Source organism: Falco rusticolus, chromosome 5 (genome assembly GCF_015220075.1).
Source record: "Falco rusticolus isolate bFalRus1 chromosome 5, bFalRus1.pri, whole genome shotgun sequence".
NCBI classification, from domain to species: domain Eukaryota; kingdom Metazoa; phylum Chordata; class Aves; order Falconiformes; family Falconidae; genus Falco; species Falco rusticolus.
This window is the reverse complement of record NC_051191.1, coordinates 73,637,065-73,662,485: the sequence shown is the minus strand read 5'-3', so window position 1 is coordinate 73,662,485 and position 25,421 is coordinate 73,637,065. Positions and strand designations below refer to the sequence as shown.

Sequence of the window (25,421 nt, the reverse complement as noted above, 5' to 3'; positions counted from 1 at the left end):
AGAAAAATGTAGCAACTGGAAACAAACAAATAGAAACTAAACTCATTCAGTAGTACTAAAAGTACACATTTTAATTCATAGTCTGGCAGCATTAGTGGATAAAGGCACATGATCAAGATCAAAATTTTAAATTTGTTTCATATATTAAATCCTGTTAAATTATATCAAAAACCAAAATGGTTTGTTGTATCAGCTTGCCTGCCTCTGATGTTCTTTGGATGCTCTCAAATGTTCTCTCTGGACACTACTGAACCACTTACTGGGAGATACTATGGTAAAAAGTCTAATTCTGCTGAGAAATATTTATGCCTCAGCAGAACTGCCAACATGAAGTCTTCTATGATTCGAGACTGAAAATTAATCCCACTTGATTAAAATAGTAACTCATTGATTCATCTTGTTAGCTTTTTTATAAGCCTTTGAGATAAATTTATACCCATCTATAAGTTTCAGCCATGACAGCCTGAAGCTTTTTGTTCAAATGAGATTCTCACATATTCACATGACTCCAGGAGCTGGAACTGTAAGGAAACTATCCATTATAAAATCACAAGATGTAGCCACGCTGTTTTGAAAAATCTGAGTACTCTAAAGTAACAATTTCCAGATGATTTCTCTCAAACCCTCTTTTGTACCAGTTTGTTTTGAATTAAACAATTCAAACTGCATTCTGTACAACAAATGCGTAGTTCTGAGAAACTTCAGTGAAATATTTCCTAAGCACTCATATAACTCTAGAGTTAATACTAAACTATAAGAAACTGTCTGTTTGAATTTGAACAGCATTCTCCATTCTGCTGCTAAATGTTGCCTCTCTTCAGCTATCCACAGCTGCCAGGGATTACAGATTACAATGTTTCAGATTAAAAAATTTGTAGAGCTCCCTTGTTAAATGATAATGATTCAGCTGTGGGTACAAGAATACTTACTGCAAAATATATTTATTTGATTCTTAGTTTGAATTGCATTGTGCCCGAATGTGTCAAGAGGAGCTAATTTCAAACCTAGTACGTAGAAGCAAACCACCCTTCTGCAGACAAAGCAAGCAGTTTCTGGAAGGTGCTAGACTGATCACATTAAAATCTGATTAAATCACCTCAGAAATTTATTTTCTGTGTTGAAAAGAAGTTCTGCATTTGGTAAAAGACGGCTACATTGCTGTCCAGCAGACAGCCTTGCCAATGCAGCCTATGCACTTTACTTTTGATTAATAACACATGCTGCAGAATACCCAAACACTTAAGCTGAAGCTGCAAAAGGGAAGATTTAATTCCTGAAGTACCTGGCTCCTTCCTAGAAGGATCTGGTAGAATGAGAGTCCTCTGCTCCATTTCAAGCTGCCTCTTAATCCATGAAACAGGGACATTATTACAGTACCATTATTTTGCACAAGCCTGTGCTCCTGGAATAAACACATTCCTAGATTTAGAGAGTCTAACAGCTTGGAGTCTAAAAAATAAAATCTCTGGAATAAAGGATGACCTTTAATTTACAGAAATTTAATATCATGAAGGAAACTAGAAATTCATCTCATATTGGCATAACTGTCTGGTTTATTATCTATATTTAACTTTGAGCTAATATTGGTCCTTCGTCTTTACAGTGCTGTGATACTAAGCAGTTCCCCATGAAAAACTATGTGCCAAGATGAACTCGACACATATTTCTCTCACAGTTTGTTCCCTTTCCTCAATAGAAAGACCCTTGCCTAAACATTTTCCAACTCTCCCCACGGAAGAAATCCACCCAAACATGAGGAGGATCAACAAAACACACTGCAACTAGAAAAATCTAAATTTTCCGTGTTCCATTATGCAACTCCAGATAACATGCTCTCCTAAAGGCCTTTTACTGTTATTCTTAAGACGGCATGGACAACTGACAACATTAGCTCAACAGCTACCTCACTGGCATTAAAAAACCTTGACTTTGTGACACTGTTTGCTTGTTCGGGACTCTTCCAGTTTCTTCTTGCAAAATGCTGCTCTTTCTCATTCAAGCTCTTTGTTTCAAGTGACACTAGATGGGCAGTTCCGTCAGAAAGGTTCTGCAGAAGTCAATGCTTAGGTATTTCTAAGTAAGATGTAGAATAAGATGCAGATCAGAAAAAAAACGTGCCAAGTCCCAGTGTTCCTGAACACTGAGGGATCTGTGGCTGAAGGTGGCTTTAGTAGCTGCCTCATGAAAGTAATAGTGTGGTGTAGTATCTTGTATGAAGTCAAGGCTGTAGATCATTTAACCAAAAAGAATGAAAATTACTGCCTGCTGCCCACTCCACCAACTTTTCCACCAAGGAAAACGTGGGTATTTTATCTATTCATGCCAGGTAAGAAAGGCACTAGTGGCAAGGAATGGTAGTGAACTAGTAAGAGGCACATATTGTGTATTGTCACTACTGTTTTGCTTTACATCTCTTTTGTTCCCTGCCTGATTTCTGAAGACCTCCCTTTCAGAAATGCAGTGATCTTGCTTAATTTGTGTATCTGGCTTTTGTTCTGTGATCACAGATTTCAGAGGGGTTTTTTTCCCCCCTTTTTGTTATGTTTTCTTCTGAGTTTTCATTATAAAACGTGCCCACTGAGCCTGACAAGGGCTGAGTGGCTGGCAACTCTGCTTGAGAGACAGACTACTGCCAGAGACACAAGATATTAGGAAACAGAGCAGAGAGTTAATCTGAAAAAGCATCCTAGGAACCCCTCCATGTATCTAATTTATTTTTAGGAAAGTAGGGAGGGGTGGGAGGCAGGTAGAATGCCGTGCAAGCCCCTACTGCTGCTGGTTTTTAGACACTGCTATTAACATTGTTTTTATTGTTCAGAACACATTTTCCATTTTAGAAAGACATCATAAGAAGTTCCATTAATACACACCACTTCATTGTGCTCCAGCAAATAGTTTAAAAAGTCACTGTTTATATGCCTGGATGTCATGTACAGTGAGAAGAGCAAGGAGGAAGAAAACAGTTTCAAAGATTCTGTCACCAACTCCACATTTTGCTATTTGGGACTAAAAGCATGAGCAGTAAAATTAAAATTATTATCTCTTCCCGGTAAAGAGATAATAAGCTACAAGGCCTCCATTAAGAATAGTCAGAGATGCTAAAGAAGTAGCATAGCACAGATAAGGCAGATGAGATCTCAATTTACAGCTCCCTGTACATCACTCTACTCACACTGTAAACTTTTCCTCAGTTATCTTACGGCTATTTCTCACCTGTGTAATGCATTGACAAGGTGACTGGGAAAAGTAAGCACTGAAAAATGTTTTGAATTTACCGATTTATAATATTCTACTGCTAACGGTTATTCTAGGGCTGAAAAGCTTAGTAGATTAGTTTACAGTCGGGTTTTTTTTTGTTTGTTTGGTTGTTTTTTTTTAGTCAATGGCATATAAAGAATCGTGTCCCACACAGAAATTCTCAAAAATAAAAGCGCTTTGCAAATCTCAGAGATAAACCTTCTGTAAACATAGCTTTGATGTTCTAGCAGGGATGGTGCGTCTTGTGTCACTTTAATGAGAACTCTTGTTCTTCACTCTAAAATACCTCACTACTTTAATGAAAATAAGGATGCCTTAATTTCCTGCTGCTTGGATAGGCATTCAGCAGCTGCTGAGCTCTTCAACCAATAAAGAGGACAGTAATTGTCATTAGTATATGAGGCCTAATATGTGCAATGGGTTAGCTTCAGACGGGGCCAAATTCTTTTCCCTGAAGAGAAGAGGACCCTATCTAACACAAGCAGTCAAGCCCTTTGATCACCTGTACACAGCCATGATCAATATTCTTTATCACACAGTTTCCCTCTTTACAGCTGAAGTACTTTACAGTGCTGTGCAAAAAACAATTAGCTCGTTTCCAAAAATGTTTGATACCACTAAATAGAAAGAAGTGTTACGAAGAAGAAACACCGATATTCTTCTGCATTTGAATAGCAATGCATCTGTCATCTGTGGAGTTGAAATTAAATACTTTCCTTTAATGTGTTCAAAAATGGCAGCTCTGAGGGTACAAGGAATCTGTATGTCCACTTATCAGCCAGGCTTCTGCGATAGTCATAGCTTGATGTGGCAAGCAAGCCGAGGCAGCTATGCACATAATGGAGCTTAGTGTTTTCCTCAAGATTTCCCCAGAATAAATTTTCACCTTCTGCACTATGGTACAAAAGAGAGAAATGAGGGAAAGGGAGACAAATATACCCAAGTTAACAGGGCTGCTCAGGGCACTCACCTAAAATGAAGTTCAAGTCAACAATCTGCCTGAAGTAGAATCAGGAAGATATCTAGTTGAGTGTTCTTATTACCAGGCCATTTTAGGACCTTTTTCTTTCTCCTTCCCTGCTGATGTTTTTCTTTTTTTTTCGTAATATTTTTATCCTGAGTCAAGAAAGCTCCCCTACTGAAACTGGGAAGTATAGTGCCATAATCAGTTTTGACTGGGACAGGAAAAGTCCCAACCAGCCACCCTATAATAAATAGTACACTTATTTTTCCTAATATACCCTGTGGTGTGTCTGAATTAAAATGCCCATTTCTAAAGACTCTTATACTTTATTTTATCCCTGGTATGAGATGTACGTGGTAAAAAAGTCAACAGTGACTCAGTTGTAGTTTCATATCTGGGCTTACCTTGCCCGGGCGAGAATGGAGCAAGCACACTGTTGGTCCCTTTCTATCCTTTGTATAATATAAACAGGATGCAAGACACAGCTGGTGCATGTGGCAGCAACTGTAGCATCATCATCAGAAATTCCTCCAAAATGGAAGAAGTTTCCGTAGAAAGTCTCTGGCCATTTTAAGGTCAATCTGCAGCGGGCAAGCTTTAAGTCTTTCAAAGGCAATTCTATTGCTGACTATAGGAGACATGAAAAAATTTCAATCCAATGTTTACTTTAGTGATCAGAGGATCGGATAACGTGAAAATAAAGTACCAATTTCAGTTAAGGATTCACACTGATATTTGTCTGGATATTGCAGTTGAGGAGAATCTGATTGTGTATATCCAACTGCTTAGTGCTGTTTCTGGCTTGTCTGAAACACATTTCCTTTCCTTGTCACAACTCCCAGGTGCTACTGCTGAGCAAATAGTAACATCACTGCCAGAAGTATTTGAAAAGAACAAAAAAATTGATTTGGACAATCTGTGTGCTGTTGCCATTGAGGGAGACACAACTGTGAGTAGGGTTAGGGCTGAGGTCGTAACAAGGTTAACAGAAAAGTGTCCAGGAATTCTCTCCTGTCACATTTCACACTGAATTGCTCCTGTTTTTCAGCAGATGCTTCAGACAGTGCATTGTGCTCCATTAAATATGGGGAATCATTTAGCTACATTTACAAGCTACATTGAAAATTCACTCCAGAATTCCTGTACTTGAAAGGTTACATTGAAAGGGCTAGGATATTGCATCATGCAGGCACTAGATGCTATATTTAGATGTGCAACATCAAAAGCGAGGAACAAAGGCAGGAATGAACAGGGCCCTGGCCATTTACAACTGAGGGTGATGTTGCTGTGCTTATTCAAGGGTATAATGCACCTCGCCTGAAGTCAGTGAAGACTAGCTACCAGGTGAGAATCCTGGTAGCATGGTAAGGCTCACTGTTCAGATAAACATGTCCTCTATCACATTGTGGTTTTTTCTGTCCTGCAGGGCCCTGTACAAGCAAGAGGCTTGAAGTTAATCACAAGATGGATTAGTAAGTTATTCTGCCTAGTTCTTATCTGCACCTGTGCCTGTTCTCTCCTACTTATTTGGGAGCGTGCAACCACCTTGAACACCCAACAGAGCAGCATGCAAGCATTTACACAATCAAAGGCAAAATGTGCTTAAGACAGACTTTGGAAATCCAGCACAATTTGGCAAACTTCAAAAATAGTTGCCTTTCAAACGGGTTGTGGAGGAGGCCTTGGTAAATTTGAATGGTATGATTAGCATACCGGCTGTTTTTAAAACTGCTCAAGAAGAAGCTGTGTTAAAATCCATTTCCGCAAGACACACGCATTTTCTTTTGGACAGGCTCCACTAGCTCTGTTTCTTAAATCAATTTTTCTGGCACAGATTTCTTCTTGGAAGAGTGTACGACACCAGCTCAGTTTCCTAACCAAAACTTGACAGAATGCGTGCAGCACAGCATAATGGCATCTCTACTTCATGGCTTCCTAAAAGTTACAGTACAGAAACCTGGGAAGTGAATTTGGCTATTCCAGGTCACATCTGTTGAAAGGCGAGTGAGACAACAGAAGATGCCAGGGTAGTCTGCCCAGCACAATGTTCAAACACTGGTGAGGGCCACTGATAAAAGGTTTGCCAAAACAGGAGTTGCCAAGGTCTTAGAGGAGTTTCAGGGATGTGTTCAAGTCTTACTAGATTTAAAGGATGATCCTTGGCAAACTCCCCCTGATGCTTCTCAGCATTTCTAGAGCCAACAGTTGTTCCATCTGCTGCTGAGGCCGACTTTGAAGAATCCTTGCAAAGAGCAGCACACTAACTTTAACACTATACAAGAGGGAAAAAAATAGAGCTTTTCAGAAGTGACCTAGATGTTTGCCAGTAGCTTGACACACTCTCAGGTAAGGCTGTCTCCTTGTCTCCAAACACTTGAGCATATTACCAAAGCTGCGCCAGTGTAAACTGTGGGCTGAAAATAGAGATTCAGCAAACAGCATCTATTGAAAGCTTGTCTAAGGCATTAACTGTTCATCTGTGGAGGTTTGACATACAGTAACAGTGAGAAAGACCACCACAAACTAACTTCAAGAACTGAGTTGCTGCTGGGGATTAAAAAAAAATTTTACAAATGGCTGTGAAATATACATACTCCCTGACAACAGCTAAAAAAAATAAATTAAAAAAAAATAATCAGCAGACAATAAACTTTTGGAGCTGTTGAACACAAACAAGCTTTGCAAAGGCAAAGGAAGGTCCACACAGACACGAACGAAGGTGTTTAGTTTCAACACATAAGCTTCAGTTTCTGCCACTGTGACAGATTTGCCAGCATGTTTTCTGAGCCAGGCCGCTGCACTATTGTATAAGCTTTATTCTAATTACTGTAGGCTCTATAAAGGTTTCTTTATCATTTAGTATTATAAATAATTGTGCTTCCAGGCTGGAGTTCAAAGCTCAGTACAGCATTCGCACAACAGCACAGGCAGGTCAGGTGACCTTTCTCCAATTCTCCTCTCTCTGGTGCTGAGGACAGACAAAGTGATATGTCTGTCATACGCCATTACCATTAGAACAGAATCTTGTTCTTTTATTACAACTGAACTCCGCCGGATTTCTCAGCAGGAATGCTAAGTGAAATCAATGTCTTGGATTTCCAGGCTGAGCTTGGAGGTCACAGCCACTCTATCATTTCTCAGCATTATCCCTTCTTTTTCTCTCGCTCTCTCTCTGAGCCTCCAACTGGCACACAGCAGATTGAAAACAGCATGCATCACAGGGCTCACGCTGCACAATTTTACAGCCTTTTGGAGCCCCCTTCCTTTCCTTTTGGCCCACTTTTTTTTTTTTGTTTCTTTTCAATTTGCAAATAAGTTTTGTTTGTGTCCTACAGAACTGCAAGCCAAAGGCACTGGCACACCTACAAATATGAAAAAGCAATAAAACACAAGGGAGAACAGAGCCGATCTTGACAGCTGCCAGTAAGATGGCTACACTTGATGTTACTGGTAGATACGGCAGGCCTTCTAATTCCACAATTGCCACAAAATAAATAGTGTCCCCTTAGATCTCATCAGACATTCTGCTTATGTACAAGAGATCCAAAAACACCATCAGAATTTTAAGTGTAGTCAATCTTACAAGCCATCAGCCACACACAAAACCCCCCTTGTAAAATGCACAAAAATTTCTTGTTACTCATAGACACAACTTTTGGGGAAAAAACCCTCGAAACTGTCATTGAGCACTGCATGGCTTTGTGATTCCTTGCTCTACAGTGTAGAAAAGAAGAGGCCAAGCCAAGGATAAGGTTTGGGAAGTCAGAAAATCTACATTGAGGAGAGAAGAAAGAAAACGCAGACCCAGAGCTTGATTCATTAACACAACAGCTACTGGTTTCACAGCATCTATTTTACTCTTTGAACATGTATCTCACTGAGCTGACAATGGTGTTATTTATTTGTTTGGTTATTTCTAATCTGTGTTGTTTTACTGTTAGGGTAAAAACAGGACACCACTGCCAATTCAAGGAATCTTTTCTGACATGATAAGGGACATGGATACTAACAAAAAGAAAGGACATGTTTTTGTCAGGTTCTTACTGTCACCTAAATGGGACTGAGTCTCCCCACATTTCTTAGCTAAATTCTTCCTAGTTGTTTTGCAACACCCAAGATATGCCATTCAATTTTGACCTGTTAGTTTTGCTCAGCTGTGGCATATGCTGAGCTCATCTGCCACTGGACATACTCTGTGTCTTTTTTCTAGGTGTAACTAGTCACACATTGGTGGCATTATACAGATGCAACTACGAGCTGCTAGCTTGACCTCTTAAATGAATATGACTGCCCTGCTATGACCAAGGTTACTCATCAGGGCCCATCGCTGGACAGACAGATTGCAGCCGTGTTCTATGACACAACAGGCACTTGCTTTGGAAACTTGTCCTCCCCAGACTCTCACTGAACCCGGGACAGTATCTGGCCACAGATGACATGCCCCACCACTTTCCATCCCTCATGGAGACATTGCTAACCTGATTCCCATTTAGCATTCTGAAAGGAAACAACAGTTGTGTGCTGGAATAGGAGCTGGTCACCTCAGCCTGCCACCAGTTACTGAAGATGGAAGAAACAGCAGTGTGATAGCTAGCACACACAAGGGAACCACGGGATCTCAGCTGAGGTGGTGTCTGTTACCAACATCATGTATGAATGGTTAATTGGCATTACTGTGCTGGGGTCCTCCCACTGGAAAAATGGCACTAAGAATATCCTCCTATTTCAGGAAGCCATCCTGAGAACAAAGCTGCCTGCAACTGAGAGGTACAGAGATACCCTTAGAAAAAAACACATATGCAGGTACCCACACTGTCAGAAACACGATGCTGCAGGGTCTGGTACAGTACCTTGCTTTTGGGTGGAGGGCTGTTTGTGCTCTTGTCTGTGTGGATGCTGGTAGGGGATACAGCAGCACCAAGGTTACCCTGGGGCATTCCAGGTATCTTGCCTCCTGGAGACACTTGCATTGCAGCAAGTTGGGCAGCATACAACTGCTGTAAAAACAAACAAATAAAAAATGGGATGTGTGGGGAGAGAGAGAGGAGAGACAAATAAATCAATAAATAGCTAATTTTCTCAAAACTCCTCATACTGCAGATGACATATTTTCCTTCCGATGATTATTTTTTATTTAGCACACCAGTATATTTCAAGACAAGAACTGTCATCTCAACTTTTTCATGACTCATTCCTCAGGGGATGAATGACAGACGTCACCATGAGAAATGTCCCAGCATCCCTGTGTGTTCACGGATTCAAAACAAGGAACAAAAGCTAATCTTCATGGTTTGCCTGAGCCACTGGGCAATCTTTCCTTTCCTGAGATGACTTAGGCATAACAGCATCTCCATCAATAATACACATTAACCCCTGTGAAATTCACACAATGTTTGATATGATGGTCTCTGTGCTACCATTTTATGTGGCTTTACCTTACCTGCTACATTTGCCTTGTTTGTACAGGCTGTCAGGTGTTTGGGATGGGGAATGTCAAAATTTTCTTTAGCACTTACTGTGAGAGTCCACTCTCAGCTGGGGTCTGGGGAACCACTACAGCCAATATAAATATATGCACACTGATGGTAATGAACAGTCCATCAGCAACTAGAAGCTCCAATTAAGACTTAAGAACCCTTTCTGTTATAGGTACAAATCAGATACACAGTGGGGAAGTTTTTCTCTTCAAAACTACACCAGCAAGGCACTTACAACACGTATTTGGTTATTAGCATGTGAATACTTATAACCAGAGTCATCTGTTTAAAGTTAAGCACTACAATAAGAGTTTAATGGATAGAGGTCAAAAGCAGAGAGAAAACAGACAAACGGGCAGTGCCCTGAAGCTCCCCTGACCTCCAAATAAAAAGTGGAGAGAATAAACATGGCGGGCAGGAGAAGCAGCAATTGTTGCTGCTGTGTGAATAGAGAGGAATTCAGGTAAAGCCAAATAGCAGTCAGATGCCTGAGACAGCAGGTAATGTAGTAACAAAGGCTTTCCCCCCTCAGTCACAGTATCTGCTTCAAAGACTCATGCTATGTATGATTTGTGCTGTTGCAGTACATGTGTAATGTGTAACACTGAATGACGGAGATCTCTGCCTGCAGGTGCTAACAGAGCTTCTGAGATGCAACGTGACAAGGGACAACATGCAGAAACATGGATGTGGATGTAAAAAAACAGGGGGGCTTCAATATGTCTAGTCTAAAAAGTCTTGTTAGTGGTGCTTATTTGTTTTGCTCTTGTTTTTTAGTTAACTGTATACGCTGATAAAAGAACAAAGGTCAGACTGGAGGGCACAAAGAAACGGTAACCCAAACCATCAAGTTTGAAAGAGGAAAATTAGGATTCATTACAGGAGTATTCCACATGGAGTTGTGCAAAAGGTAGAGAGACACTGCTAATGTGAGTTTAGAGTACGTAAGCCCTGTAGCAAGCACTTAAGATTTACTGCTCTGAGTCTTCCACAAGCCTGGACGTTGTCCTGTGGTTGCCTGTACAAACTCCTCCCTTCACTAGTGCACAATCCTAGCCTTTTCACATAATTAAAAGTAGCCCACTTCTGCTCTTTTAGGTGTGATCAGGCACCAAATTAATTCTTACTTCTTTTCCACTCTTTCTATTCTTTTCAGACTTTCTCCTCTTTTAAATTTTGAATCCTTTTATTTCTTTTATTTACTTTCATCATTGCTTGTTCCTTATTTTTCTGTACTTCTTAACCACCATTTATCCATCACTTTCTGTTTAGTCTCCTGCTTTCCCTGTCATCCATTCATTCATCCATTCTCTCTTTGCCTCTTCCTCAAATTTATTTATTATTCTACATGTTACCCCCAGCAATCAGAGCCAAACAGATCCAAATCATCTACAGATAAAAGTAATCAAAACCAATCCAGCCACAGATCAGTCACAGATTCAAGTGCGTGTTATTTATCAGTTGAAGTTCATATCCATTCATTCTTTCAAAAGAAGACTAAATCCAGCAGGAGAAAGGAACAAGGGTCTGTGTGAACCAAAGAAGAAATGTAGCAGGCAGTTCAAGGAAAACCAAGCAAGCTTTATGTACCAATTAATATATCAGAAGGGCAACAGTAGTTTAAGAAATAGGATACATGGCTAGGGAACAGCTCAAACATAATCAGACTCTAGTGATGACAGAGCAGACCTAGGGAAAGCTTTTCCTTTTCTTTTGCTCCTTATTGAAAAAAATGACAAAACAAATTGAGGCAACTATGGGAAAAACACAAAAGAAAGTCAAATGGCTATTGAGCAGGAAACGTTCAAGCTTGCTGCTAATCTATAGATTAGATATAAGAGAGTATGTCTAGTCCACAAAGAAAGGTAAAAATAACATAGTCGGTTTGGACACTTGGCAGTCCTGAACCAACTGGAGACCATTCACAGGCCATACAGGGACTGGCCTGTTGAGGATTGAGCCTCCTAGAAATTTCTGTGAGACTTTGGGGAAGACTTTTCAAACAGAATCCTTACCCTGAAAAGAGAGGGAAATCTCTAACTCAAACATAGCTCTCAACCTTCTGTTGAGGTCCAAGGAGTGGCTCACAAGAACTAAACTATACAAAATACATGCCCAACATGGTGTCCAATAATCCATACGTTACACCTGTTCAGCAGTCCCCGAGAAATGTGTTGGAAGCCTTTTTGTTCCTCCTTTCTATACTGCCACCAGCCACCTTTGTGACAATGCATGCAAAGCAGACAACTAAATAAGCATGGGGAATTAATTTCCTGATGCAACAGTCCAGGAGAAAGCCATATTTTAAAGTGATAAATGGAATACATGGAATTTCAGATGCATGCCCTATTCTCAGTTCAGGGACAGCTATACCTCGAGAGAGTGAAGCACACAGTATAGCGTGGACTAATCTGGAAAGAGGGGTGGAAGAAAACCTATAAAGCCTTCATTCATGCTTCATACAAACGTCTGTCCTCCTGTTATCAGATTCAACATCTCACCTCTATTCCATTCATTTTAAGAATTAAAAACAAACATTAAATAAAATTTTATAAGAGGTTCCTTGTCAGAGGACCCTCTTAAAAAGTCCCTTCCTGCAACACAAATGAACTATTCTACTGAAAAGCAACATCAAGCCCAGCTTTAAAGTGAAAAACATGTAGCTTTTGAAATTGCAAGGGTCTGACTCCTATTTAACTAGTAAGATTGCTCCCATGTTCCTCCCTCCCTTTCAAAAAATGGATAGAAATATACAACACACAGCACATTTCTTAGACTGTTAATATTTTTGAACTTTGACATTATTGAATTTGTCTGTTCATATTTAGTTGTTTTAGGACACGATGGCCTTTAGCTTATACCCTAGGAAAGGGCAATGGTATGATGAAATGCTGTGAATCAAGATGGCTAAATGAAAACAATTTATGCATTCATTTCGTAAACAAACTGAACTCCAACAAAAAAAGCCCCAAACATTTCTACCCCTGCTTCCTCAACAGAGTTTCAGATTTTGGAACACTGTATGAATTGGTCTCTGTTGAAACATTCTACCATCATCTAAAATGTACCCTTACACTTTTCACAGTAATGAAACCAAGACCTCAAAAAGTGCAATGAAAATTATGTTATTCTGTATCACTGCAGTAATACACTGTTCTTGAGCCTCTTAATTTGTACCCCAAATAGAGACTTCTGAAGCCACTTCCACTACCTTCAGCTAATCTAAAGGCTCAGTCTCAAATTCTAGCGATCAAGGTCATTTTGCTGCCCTACAACTCATACAGGACTATTAATCTATAGGGTCTTGACTGGTTTATTGTGACCAAGGCATTCAGCTGAAATCAGTGAAGCACTACTGCTTTAGATAATTTTATTTCTCCTATACATAATAAATGAAATAAGGATAATAATCCAAATTTAATAAGATAGATAATACTTCTTCAAGAAGGCAGATTTGGCTTCTGAAAAGCAATTAAAAAGTAACATCTATTGTTTATTTATAACTAAATGACGATGTTTCAGCTCCCCTGCCCATGTGCAATATTGCATGTCTTGTTAATGTTTTCTTATTAACCTCTTACGGAAATCTGTGTGGAAGCAAAACCATCAGAATAAAAGCACAATGTGATACACATTAAAATGAGCAGGAGGTGTAGTTATTTTTTTTAATCTTGCCCCTCTGATCTTAAGCTATTAAACAAAAATTCCCCCTTCTCCCTAGGTCACCATCTAAACCATTTATAATTCTTCCAATATATTAAGCAGAAGTATTCCGCTGAACTCTCCAAGTGGACTAGCTCTAACAGCTCTTGGCTTGATGACTGTAGCACATCAATAGCAAAGCCTTAAGGTTAGACCGGCTTTGAAAACTTTCCCCTTGGGCATTGCTGTTACATGTTACCAATGCTCATGACTGCTTTGAGGGTACATTAAAAATGAATTCTTGTTCTATTAATACAGAAAATGAGAATGAGATTTAATAGCAATTTTAGAAATTGCTTAAACAAAGTGTTAGCAATTACATAGGCAGAGATAGTTGATTCAAGCACCTATAGACATTTGGATTACAGTATTATCTCTTATTAAAATATTTTATTAGTGAACAGTAGAGATTAAGAGCTGTTATTAAAAAAAAACCATAGAAAGACAGAGACAGGTGGTACTGGAAACTGAATAAGTCACTGCAATAAATTTGTTTCTGATATAAAGTAGTTTTTCAGTGGAGTTACCACAGTGATGAATTTAAAAACCACTGTGCTTAAATGTTTGAACTGTTGACTGATCCAACAATTCAGTTTCTTTGTCATTCTGAGACCCATCATTAAAAATATACACATGAATGGCCCTGTTCTTTGATTCTTGCATAATCTCAGGGAAGAAATGGTATAAATTGAGATTCTCTCATTCAGAACACATGAATTTCATTTTCTTTACCTCAAAATTTATGCTTATATAAGGCATGCAAAGTGATTACAGCAGAAAGAATTAATTTTGGATTGTTCAGGTTTCCTTTTCTATTTTTCAAAAAAGACACAAGGAATTAGAAAGAAAAAGGAATTAACTTAAACATTTGATGCCCTACTGTAAGATAGGCTTTTAAAGGTAGTGGCATCACAGATAAAATTTAACCATAGGAATTAGAATTAAAGCTGCACTTATTAGTAATTGGTAGCCATACATTCTAGATCTTCTATGAAAAAAGTTCTTCATTACATACAGAAAGGTACAAATGCCAGACTTTCATCTTTTCTGTGTTTGAGTTCCCTTCAAAGATTTTTAGTCAAACATTTTAAAGGGACATACTAATTTGTACATTCAAACCTTGAGCAAAGGTTTTAAAGTGCCATTTGGTTGCACCAACTGGGAGATTTTCAGAAAACAAAGATAATATGTGAACACAAACTCAATAAGCATCTTTAAAAGCTTGCCCGAAAAAACCCCACTGCAAGGTGAATTTTATTCAGCTTCAGTGCTTGAGTTTGTTAGCTTCCACTTTGGGCCAATTTCAGGTAAGAACAATAGAGCTTGACATTCTGAGATGCACTTAAAGAGTATTTTATTTTGGTTTTATTTTATTTTCCTTTGTTGTTTAGAACTCTGGACAGAGTTGAATAATTGTTACTGTTCTACCTACCGTATGTCTTTACCACACCCATTGCCTAAAAGAAACAACCCTGGCTCCCAGTGCTGAGGTATGCATATGTCCCACAGAGACTCCTGGCAGGGGACCTTGCCTGAACTAGTGTTTCCTTTATTCACCAAGCAAAAAAATTTAAAAAAAAGCAAGCTGGATGAATTCGCCCCAAAATTATGGACCACACAGAAACTAGAGAAGATACAGTAAATACTGAATAGCTACACTGTTCTTTCCTGTGCCCACAGAAACCAGCTAACTTCCTTTGAAAACTCCCATCCTATCTTTGCTCTGTATTTAGCCTAAGGGAGGAAAACAGGTAAGTAAATCATGAATCAAGGAACAATAATAAATATTTGAAAGTTAAGACTGGGCAAATTAATAGATAAATAATATGCTGCTTTTAATTAGAGAGCATTGGTAAGACTTGGAGAAACTGCCTAGAGAAATGGTGTATTTTGACTCTTGATGCTTCAGTCAAGATCAGATGTGTTTCTGGAAGATGAACTTTAAACAAAAAGAGTTTATTATGCCAAATAATATTTTACCCCTTGTTTCGTCAGACTAGACAATCTAATAGTCTCTCTAGCCTTAAAAAAACCTGAGACTTAGAAAGAAACATTAAGAAAAACAAGCTCTCATTAGAAAAACTGTAAAGCATTCACAAACAGAACAAGGCTTCATTTATACACTTCTTGCATGCAAGTTACAAGCACAGCCTTGTAACCACCATCCCTCTCATATTAGAAAAACATCACTTTTAGAATCGGTAACCACAAGTCTCCATAAAGTACGATTCTGGTAGCTGATCTTTAGGGTTCCAGGCCAGCAGGCCTTATTCCTGAGAATAATCTCACTGTAGTCAACAGGACCACTTTGCCCGTGCCAGGCTGAATGCACTAGTTCTTTTCTCATTTGGAACTTCCATGGTACGACCAACCAGGGATCCTTGGCATCCACAAACAAGGCTGGAGTCCAGGGCACTGAAAAACTGAATGAGCTTTAAGTCTGCATTGGAAGTAATAAAGACTTCTATCGTCACTGCAGTACATTTAAACAATGCTTTCTTTGCTTGTAAAACAGTAGACAAAGTAAAAATGCAGGTACAATTTATGGTAGCTCATGAGTTTTGTTAGAAACTAATGTCATTTTGATGGATAGGACAATAATTTTCGCTAAACTACAACTATATATGTATTTATAGTAGCTTCTATGGGAAAGACAAATGCTAAGAAATTCAGTTTTCCTTGAAAAACAGTCTGTAATTCTCTTGAATAGATAAATGCTATTCACATATTAGCAAGGTGAGAATCAGCACCCATGACATCAGCTGACTGTTCCTGGTGACGCAGGAAGGCTGTAGGAAACTCCTGATTAGAGCCTAGACCTTGTGGCTCCTTTGTTCCATGCCTTAACAAGAAGACAATCCTACAGGATGTAACTGTAGGAACTTATCAATAGACACTTCCTATCAGAGGCTAATAAGATCTGTTAGTTTCTGTGATAAAGTATCATTGTAAACTGTGTGTTTAAGATTGCCTGCTCTTTACAAATGAAGAGTTTTTAACTGGAAAACTGCCCAAGTGGCCTACATATTCATACATACCATGTTCACACCATATGACAGTAATTGAAATAGAGTGACTATATGGAATGCATATTGGAGAGGAAACTTGATAATGTCTTCTGGAAAAAGCTTGTTGGATGAAATGTTGCAGATGAACAGCATCCCCTTCAAGGAAAGTAATTAATATTGTACATATTTTAAAAAATATATAATCTGGCAACAATTTATTCCTATAGTTTGTTGTGCAGCACCAGAATATAATGTATTCTTGCTGCCATTACTATTATTTATTTTTATGCCAACAGAACTTATTTTACTATGAAAAAGATAAAAATTCTTTCAAGGAAGGACATATTCTTGACAGCATGGTCCTTAAGGAGTATACAGTAAGATGGGCAGTAGTAATGTAGAAGATCAATAAACAACAGGGATGTGTAAATTAAGAAGGGGCACTTGTTTTGTGAACTTCATTCCCTTTATCACTGACTATTCTGTAATGAAGTACAGAGCCGACTATTCTCTAACGAAATGTTTGTATGAAGGTTTCACAGGCAGACTTCTGTCCCAGTACAGCTTTTCCAAATTAGAAGCTTGAAGTCAGTAAAGTGGCCCAGACATTATACTCTTGTAGGAAAAAACTCACTACTGCCTATTTGTTTACCACAAGTATGTTTCCCAAGAGCTTATTTTTTTATATATCCAGATTTTTGGCAACTAGCTTAGAGCACCTGACTCCAGTAAGTGTAATTTCCCATTTGAGAGAACAAAATTCTATGAGTGGCCATTTAACAAAATACTTATTTCATATTACATTGCTTTACTTGACTGGTACTGTATATAATCATTCATTGTTATCCATTAAGTGACTAGAGTAGTTAATAAGCAAACACTGCCAGCAGAATTACTGTAAATAAGGTTCTATATATTTCAGATTGCTGAGCTATAATTAAGGCATTTCACTATTTTATACACATCTCCTTAAGCAACTCTTTCGCCAGTTTTTATTTATAGATTTTCTGTTTGCATTTTAAGTTGTTGTATTCAACAGGGAATTAAGTCAGGAAAACTCTGTGCCTGCTTTAGGACTGATACTGAATTAATTACTTCAAATCTGAATACTCTGTTTCTCCTGAAGTTAAGTGCAGAACTCATAGTAGAAAGATTAAGGTCAACTGCATTTCTTATTTTGAGAACATGGATTTGCTCACTTGAATGCTGATATGGTATCAGATTCTTCAATCTTGCTGATTTTAAGATTCCTCGGTGACTTGTCCCTCCTCTTTTTCAGGAACAAAATACTGAAATAGGTATTTTGCAGTACACGTGGACCACAGCACTCAGCCTGTTCTAGAAACTCTTTTGTGATAAGCTGTGGTAAGAACAGCATCCTAAAATACTGAAGTCCCTCCTTAAAGGTAGCACAAGGATGATAATCATCTACCAGAAGCAACAGTGTCATATTACCAATACCATATTACCATATATTATAGTGTGTGGGAGAGGACAAGAAATTAATTAAACAACAAAATATGTTGAAAATATTTCACTTGGATATTTTTCCCAGTACACTCCCTAAAGCTCCTCCACAGCTGCATCTTCATTTGTCAATTATGATATCAAACAGTGAAACACATTCTTTCCAGCCTGTTACTCTCTTGACATTAAGAATATTTCTGAACCTGCAGTACCATGCAATTCTATCTGTTGTCCTTGGAAGTATAAATTAACATTGTTCCATTACCTGATGTGTACAGGAGCTCAGTGACATCTACTCAGCCCATTCAAAAGCTTAATTTGCTCTTTGAACTGGGTTGTATTATGTGGTCAGAGGGTCTGGATAAAGGCACAGGAGACAGAGTGACAAAGTCGTAGTCCACCGTAAGCAACTTTCAACAGAGCTCACTTTCACTGGCTCAGAGAGCCACAGCTTCTCTGTGTAGGGTAGACAGGAAAGAATGTGACGTTTGTGCCTTAAAGGGGAACTAAGGACTGCATTTGAGCTGCTTCCCTTGTGCCAAGCCTCCCTGAAAAGAACACATAAAGGAGGAAGTAGGGGTAGAGGAAGAATATTGAAAGGGAGGGACCAGTGATGGATAGAGCATCCGAGCTGCAGAAGAAAACTTACTTATTTTGAGAGCTAAACTAAAACAAATTGATTCCTAGAATAGTTCTGAAGAGATATTTTTCCCCTTCCCTTTTTCCTGAGCAGGGAGCACTAATAAGATGTGACATGGCATCTTTATTCAGCTGCAGCAGTTATTTTATTTTTGGAGGTAGAGAAAGTAGAGCAAGGTTATTATTTTGGGGGAGGAGAATGTCAGTCCTGCAGTGCTAGCTTTCCAGTTTAAGGGTTTCTCTACTGCAGAAAACTTTCAAGCAAGTTCTATCACAGTTCAACAGTAATCCATTTACCTCTCATGTCATTCCTGTTCATGTTCATTGCCTTACATGCTCATTATGCAAGTTCTCTAGAAAGCTGACAAGTCCTACCTCATCCTACGGGATCCCATTGTGAAGTCATTGTATCAATACAGGGCATCAGTTCTCCCTCCCAGCAGCACCCTGTGACCTCTTTTCATAAGAGCAGAATACACAACAAGAACTGTGGAAAGCTCACATGTACTTTTCCTTTGGCTTTAACCTACATGGAAGCCCCTCTTCCTTTAAAACCATGTTTGTGTTTCAGATATTACTGAAGACAAAGCTCGCAGAAAATGGCAATCAAAATTACTAGACCTGTAGGGAAACTGTAATTCCAACCAAGGACATAGAAATTGGCCCAACTTTGATCTAGAACATTTTGAGCCTCACTGAATCACAGCATATCTGATTTGTGTTCCAAACCAGAAACCAGCCAAGTTCCACTCAGGTCAAACTCCTAATGTTCTCAACAGTGAGTCCTACCCACTTTAAACTCACAGAAGTGCCCAACATCAAACTAGCCCCATTGCTATATGATGGATAGCTTAGACGCTTAAAAAAAAATAATGCATGTTTGTTGAACTGGGATGCTTGAGGTTGGGAGGTGACAGGCTGCAAAGAGATGTTGGAGTATGTGGAGGAGAGTGCCGTTATTCGCTAACAAAACTGCTGAGCAGAGCTGAGAGAGTAGAAAAGCACTCAATTTCATTATTTTGGAGTTTACTTTATCATATAAAAGTCCCCCTTTAACAAAATGAAGTAGTAGAAACAGCTCAATAGCTGTTCAATTTATTCTTTGATTTTACAATAAAAATGGGTGTGGTCTGTAAAACTCCCCCTCCAATAGACCCATAAAACTCCAGAGAGCCTGAAACCTCTGTGAAGCTTTGGCAAACTTCTCAGGAAATAACATAAGAAACTGTTTTCTGGTTCATCTCATTATTTCCATGCTTACACTGATGTAATGGGAAGAGTGACACTTCACATATTCCATTAGGACACGCACAGAAGTTTAATTCTTAATTCATAGAGACTTTGTTCCCCCAAAAGTGGTCTCTGAAAACATCTGAAATCCTTCAGGATGCTGTTTCTGACTCTCACTACAATGAAACCACAAACACTAAGGTCCAACGACACTGCATGGTCAGCTTACAGCCCACTCAGGAAAAGCCTTAAATCTAGCCCAAAACTCACACCAATATGCCTCTTTTGGCACATGTTGTATTTGAGGTTTAAGAAGCTGTAGGCACAATAACATGGTTGAAGATCAAAGGGAATTACATCTTTAACTTTCATGTTCCTCACATGCTATGCATCACCCAAGCACAAGAAGAGCTTATACGATGAACTTAGGAACTTTACATTCAGCTATGAGGAACATGCTGGCTGCTTCTAGTTTTAGCAATCCACATGGATAACAAAGAGCTGCTGAAGCCTCACGTTCCCCTATCAAGTGTGAGCCTTCTACTTCTTAGTATCACACTGACCAAGGGAAATGCAACCGTCCCCATATTTCTCCACTGTCACCCTTCCATCCTGACAAAAGGTGTTAAGTCCCACCTGGGCGACCCTATGCAAGTGTCCTCTCTCTCCTTTAACTCTGCAGTTTCACTTTTAAGTCTAGCTGGGGTGAATGCAGAAATACATCTCTCAACTCCTGTTTTTCAGGCAAAAAGGCTGCCATTCATTGGCAATAGGGCTGTAATCTCTAACTTCTCTTAGAAGATTCTACATAGCCACATATTCTGCAACCAATTAAGTGCACTATATTAACACTACTTAACTAGTAACAAGCTCTACAATCCATTAGTACATCAGATCCATCCATGATTACTTATTAAAGCTGATTTAAAAATTTCTTTCGAGGAACTGAGACTTTTTAAAAAAGACATAGAAACTGTAGACTCCTGAGTGAAAACTGTCCCCTTCAAGCCAATTTTAGTACAGATGTTTTTTATAACATAAAGGTGGATCTGCTGGTCCAAAACCATTAAATACTGAGATTAATGCTTAGGAGACATTTTACAATTGTTAATAATGTGGCCGAGTTATGAAAAGAGCTAATCCATATTTTCAATTGTTCATCTAGAAATTTGGATTAGGAGGGGAAAAACCCAGCAATTTTTATGTTTTAGAAAGCAGTACCGAAACAGTAAACTCTTTTCAATTCAAAACAACAGCCAAAATTGATGTAAAATCAAATTTTAAATTGCTTCTGGCTGAGTAGTTGTCTGTAAAGCCGAAGGGGTGGGAGTACCAAAGAGTTTGCAATGGAAATACCGAGAAGCTCTCAACTGTAGTCACACTAACAAGAACTGCTATCGTGAAGTAATAACATTATCCAGAAATCTTTGTTCATTACCTCATTCGTAATGCCATCTCATTTCACTTGAGTTACTTGGGTCTGATGATGGGGTTAACGAGTGAGGAGGTGTTTGAGTGGGTGTGAATTAGGGGCGCTGCTAAAAGAGAAGCTATTTTAACAGTTCTATGTTTAATATAATCTGAAGCTCTGTAATCTTTTTTCAGGTAAAACACTCACACATTCCAAGGCTAACACTGACTTTGGCAGAACACAGATAATACCTAGACATATTCACATTACATGGAGTATTACAGAGGGACTCATGCGTCTATTCCTTTTCTACTTCTGTCATTCTACCCACAAGTCTAACACAGCAGGAATGCTAATGCTTTGATTTCCTGCGTTTAGAAGTGTTCCTCAAAAATTTGGATTTTTACAGCAACCATGACAGAAAACATTGCTGATAGCTTCTCTCCCCCCATCCCTGTACTCCACAAGCCATCTTCACATACTGCACAGCAATCCATTACAATATGTTCTAACATCTGCCTCCTCATATGATGTACGACCTATTTGATTGACCCTTTTTATGCTGTTCCAAGACTGGCTGTTCATTACAGTGGGAGGGTGAACAGTACGCATTGCTTCTTCAGTTAGCAACTGGTAAATATATTTCCATTTCAGGAAAAACTGGGAATGTCAAGCAGGGATCCTCACTTCCCTCCGTATAACAACGATCCACTCCATACAGTGCCCCCCTTTATCGCTAATTACATGTCACATTTCAGTCCAGAATAGGGAAGGTCTCTTGTGGGCCCTCCCATCTATCGCTAATATATTAAACATTTCTGCCAATTAAATTTTTCCATGACAAGTATTAACATTACCCAATGTTTGTGACTCCAGCGTGGGAAGCATGAATAATGCAAGAAACAGTACAGTCCTCCATTACGCAGGGACACATCTTGTTTTTGCCAAAGTCAGCAACTGTAAAATATCTCTCAACTTCTCCAGTTAATATGGCATAATACAGGCTTTTGGTCAATGTAATCATATTCATTACAATAAAAGGAGCATCTAAGGTAACATAAAACCACTTCCCAATATCACAGGCACTAAATACAATCCTTATTCTCACCATCTAGCTGTCCATCATTTATTTAACAATATTAACATACTTGAGGATTGCTGTCGATTCTCCAAAGTCATCTGGCATGCAATGGAATGAATATGGCTATGAAAACATAGGGAAGAAATGCACTGACCATCACAATGGGATATCTCCTCTTCCCAAGGACACAAAACTCACTTGATACAAGGAAGCTACACATATCTGACTGTTAAAGTTGTCTGCACTGACTACAACTCGGTGTCTTTCACAAATTCCAACCACTACAGAAATATGAAGTCAGCTGGCCTTGAGGCATCATGACCCACAAGCAATGACAGAAACATCCTGACTTTATTTTCCCCTGTTAACTTGCTTACTAACCGGAATTGCCTAGGCAAATGAAAAAGGAATTGGAATCACAGTAGAAAAGTGACATGAAGTGGGAGCTGAGTGGGGAATCCACCTGACTACATCTGAGCTAATCACCCTCAGCTCCCTTTATGAAAACTAGAATGGAACCTGCAACATTAGGCCAGATGAAATATACAATTTAGACATCCAGGGCTGAAGATGATTCTCATCATACCATCCTGAGTAGAAACCAGGAAAAAACCCTAGCTTTTCTGTGCTTAGCATATCTATATCATCTTCTAAATTTCGTGTTAGCAGCTGAGTTTTTTAAAATGAAATTTATCTGTCCTCTCTGAAGTTCATGAAAAATACACATTTCCTTTTTCCTTGTTATGCAGGTACGATCAAAAGTGACTTTGTCTTCCCCAAAGCTGTACAGCTGGTAAGGCACATAGCTACATTTTCAGCACAGAACATGTGGGAAAGGGCATAGAACTCCCCCAAAGCTGCCTGCAGATTACTTTGGATTTCTGTAGAGAACATATATGTTAACATAAAGTAGAGAGTGAACCCAAGGAAAACTGAAGACAAACACTGACAGCTGGCCAATCTTGCCCTTCTTTGCTGTGTTTGCCTCAAATATAGTATGTTTGTAAGAATGTGTGAAATACTTCTGAAAATAACAGTTATACTCCATTTAGTTTTAGCAAGCAAAGGAACATGCAATTTACAGTCCTCTTCAGAAGGATGTGATTTACTAAAATTCATGGAGAGACATCAGCAAATTCCCAGGAGGAGCTAGATACCTAACTTCTTCAAGATCCTACAGATTTTGGAACATGAGTGTTTCATTCTGATTTTTTTCCTCATATGTCCAAAGTTAAACTGATTCCATATAATATTTTATTATTATTATTATTTTATCTTCAGTTTGATATTCCAAAAAGAATCAGACCAATACTTACACCACACATGGTACATGTCCTCCAACAGTGGGGTGTTACCACATTTCAGAGGGACACTGACCACCAACAACAATTGCTTTTTCCAAAGACAGGATGTAGAAGAGACAATCTTTGCCACCTACATCCCAGCAGTGACTGGCAGACAGCCTCTCTCATCCTTCTCTTAGGGAAATTCAAGGAGGAGCTTCACACCATTAGGATACAATGGACATATGCTGCAGGGCTTATCCCCAATTAAGACCAGTTATGTTAAGTTAGATCTTTGTCCTTCAGATATACTGCTGTTATGCAACTCTGAGCCCTGTCCCCAATATTTAATACCCTGCAAGCATAAGAAGGATCCACTGGATCTTCCCATTGCAGAAGAACTATGACTGGAAGACAACAGTCATCCTGAAAGGCCTTTTGCTTTAATTTACTGTGTAGCAGGATTATACCAATTTTAATGAGCTTAGGATAAGTAACGTCCTAGAGGTTGTACACAGATTTTCTCATAAGATTGAAAATATCTTACCTTCCAGTATTATTTATAATTAGTGTCACTGTCCAAATTGTTTCCCTTAGAATCATCGTTCTTATAGGTGACACCTATCAGTGTCATCACTGACAGCTTTTTAGACTTTTGACCCTCCTTGAAAGTAAAGCATTGTATAAACTGCAAATTGTTTTGACTAACAAGACTGGTAACAAATATGAACGGTTCAGGGACAGTGTAACGTGTACTAGCAGGGTTACATGGCATTTGCAGACAAGGGGGGAATCACTTGTTTTAGACATCCACAGAGTTAACTGTAACCTCTTTAAATTGAATTGCCATTTCTGCAGCAGCAGAAACAAGCAACCCCAAAGATGGTATCTATTCTCATTGGCCTAGAGGAAATCTAAGAAGTTGTCAGTGGTATTATCCTTCCTCCCTCTTCTCCCTCTCCTCCCTGATTGTCTTCCATATTCCGATGGATGTTTATGAGCTCAGCTGTCATTCTTTGCACCAGGGAAAGATAGATGGGACACACCAACCCCAACCTAAGTGACCTTTGGATGTGACAAGATTTTTAGGTCAGTCTCGCTAAATGGAAGCCTTGGTGTATCGAGGCTTGCCTCAGGGTGAAATTTCCAGTGAATTTATTATCTCCCAATGCCCTTTGGACTGCTTCCCACCATCAAACACCATGGCAGCACTCGGAACAGGAAGAAATACATTAACTGGAATCTGATCGTTTTAAAAGGTTACAGCTGCCCAAATATAATTTAATTTCATACTTGCCCTTTGAGGGTTTGGTGTATATTTTCATTTTATGACTGCAAATGATAAAGCTCTTAAGATTCCAGGCAATAAAAAGGAAAAGGGGGGAGAAAGTATTTTAAGGGTTAGAAGTCTATTCAGCTCATAGTCAATGAGCGAAGTGACAAATCAGCTTTTTTTTTAATCTAACATTTCCTTGGTTTTTTGATATTCGTTTCTTTCTACACTTGATGGTGAACAATACCTTTTAGTGAAATCAAACCTGTAATGCCACCCAGTATGACATGAAAGAAACATTTGATGTGCAAGCACCTACCTATTCTACATCCATTACGGACCTGACTCAGGGCAGCAATTAATGTGAAGTGAAATGAAGTTATCTGAATGAACTGATGCAAAAAATAAATTAAAAAAATAATCAGACTTAAGTAAATGCTTAAATCTAAGCATAATACTTGGAGTTTTAACTGGGTAGACCATGGATCATTTTAGAATCTCTTCTCTGTCTTCCACCTGAGCTCAGGTCATGTATACAAGTTCATCTACCCATGCCCACACAGTATAATAAAAATCAGGCTACACAACACTGCTTTTGGGACAGCATTCAGTTTGCTTAGAGTCCAAC

The 25,421-nt window shown here is 38.9% G+C and overlaps 1 protein-coding gene across 10 annotated transcripts in view; it reads right to left on the bottom strand.

Annotated features, from left to right (window-relative positions):
- SOX5 (SRY-box transcription factor 5) overlaps positions 1-25,421 on the bottom strand; it is a 341,339-nt gene that overhangs the window by 52,778 nt on the left and 263,140 nt on the right. For all 10 annotated transcript variants that reach the window (XM_037389411.1, XM_037389407.1, XM_037389409.1 and 7 more), the window contains one exon: positions 9,073-9,219. In XM_037389411.1, coding sequence (XP_037245308.1) covers positions 9,073-9,219 — 147 coding nt within the window. The remainder of the gene's footprint in view (positions 1-9,072; positions 9,220-25,421) is intronic.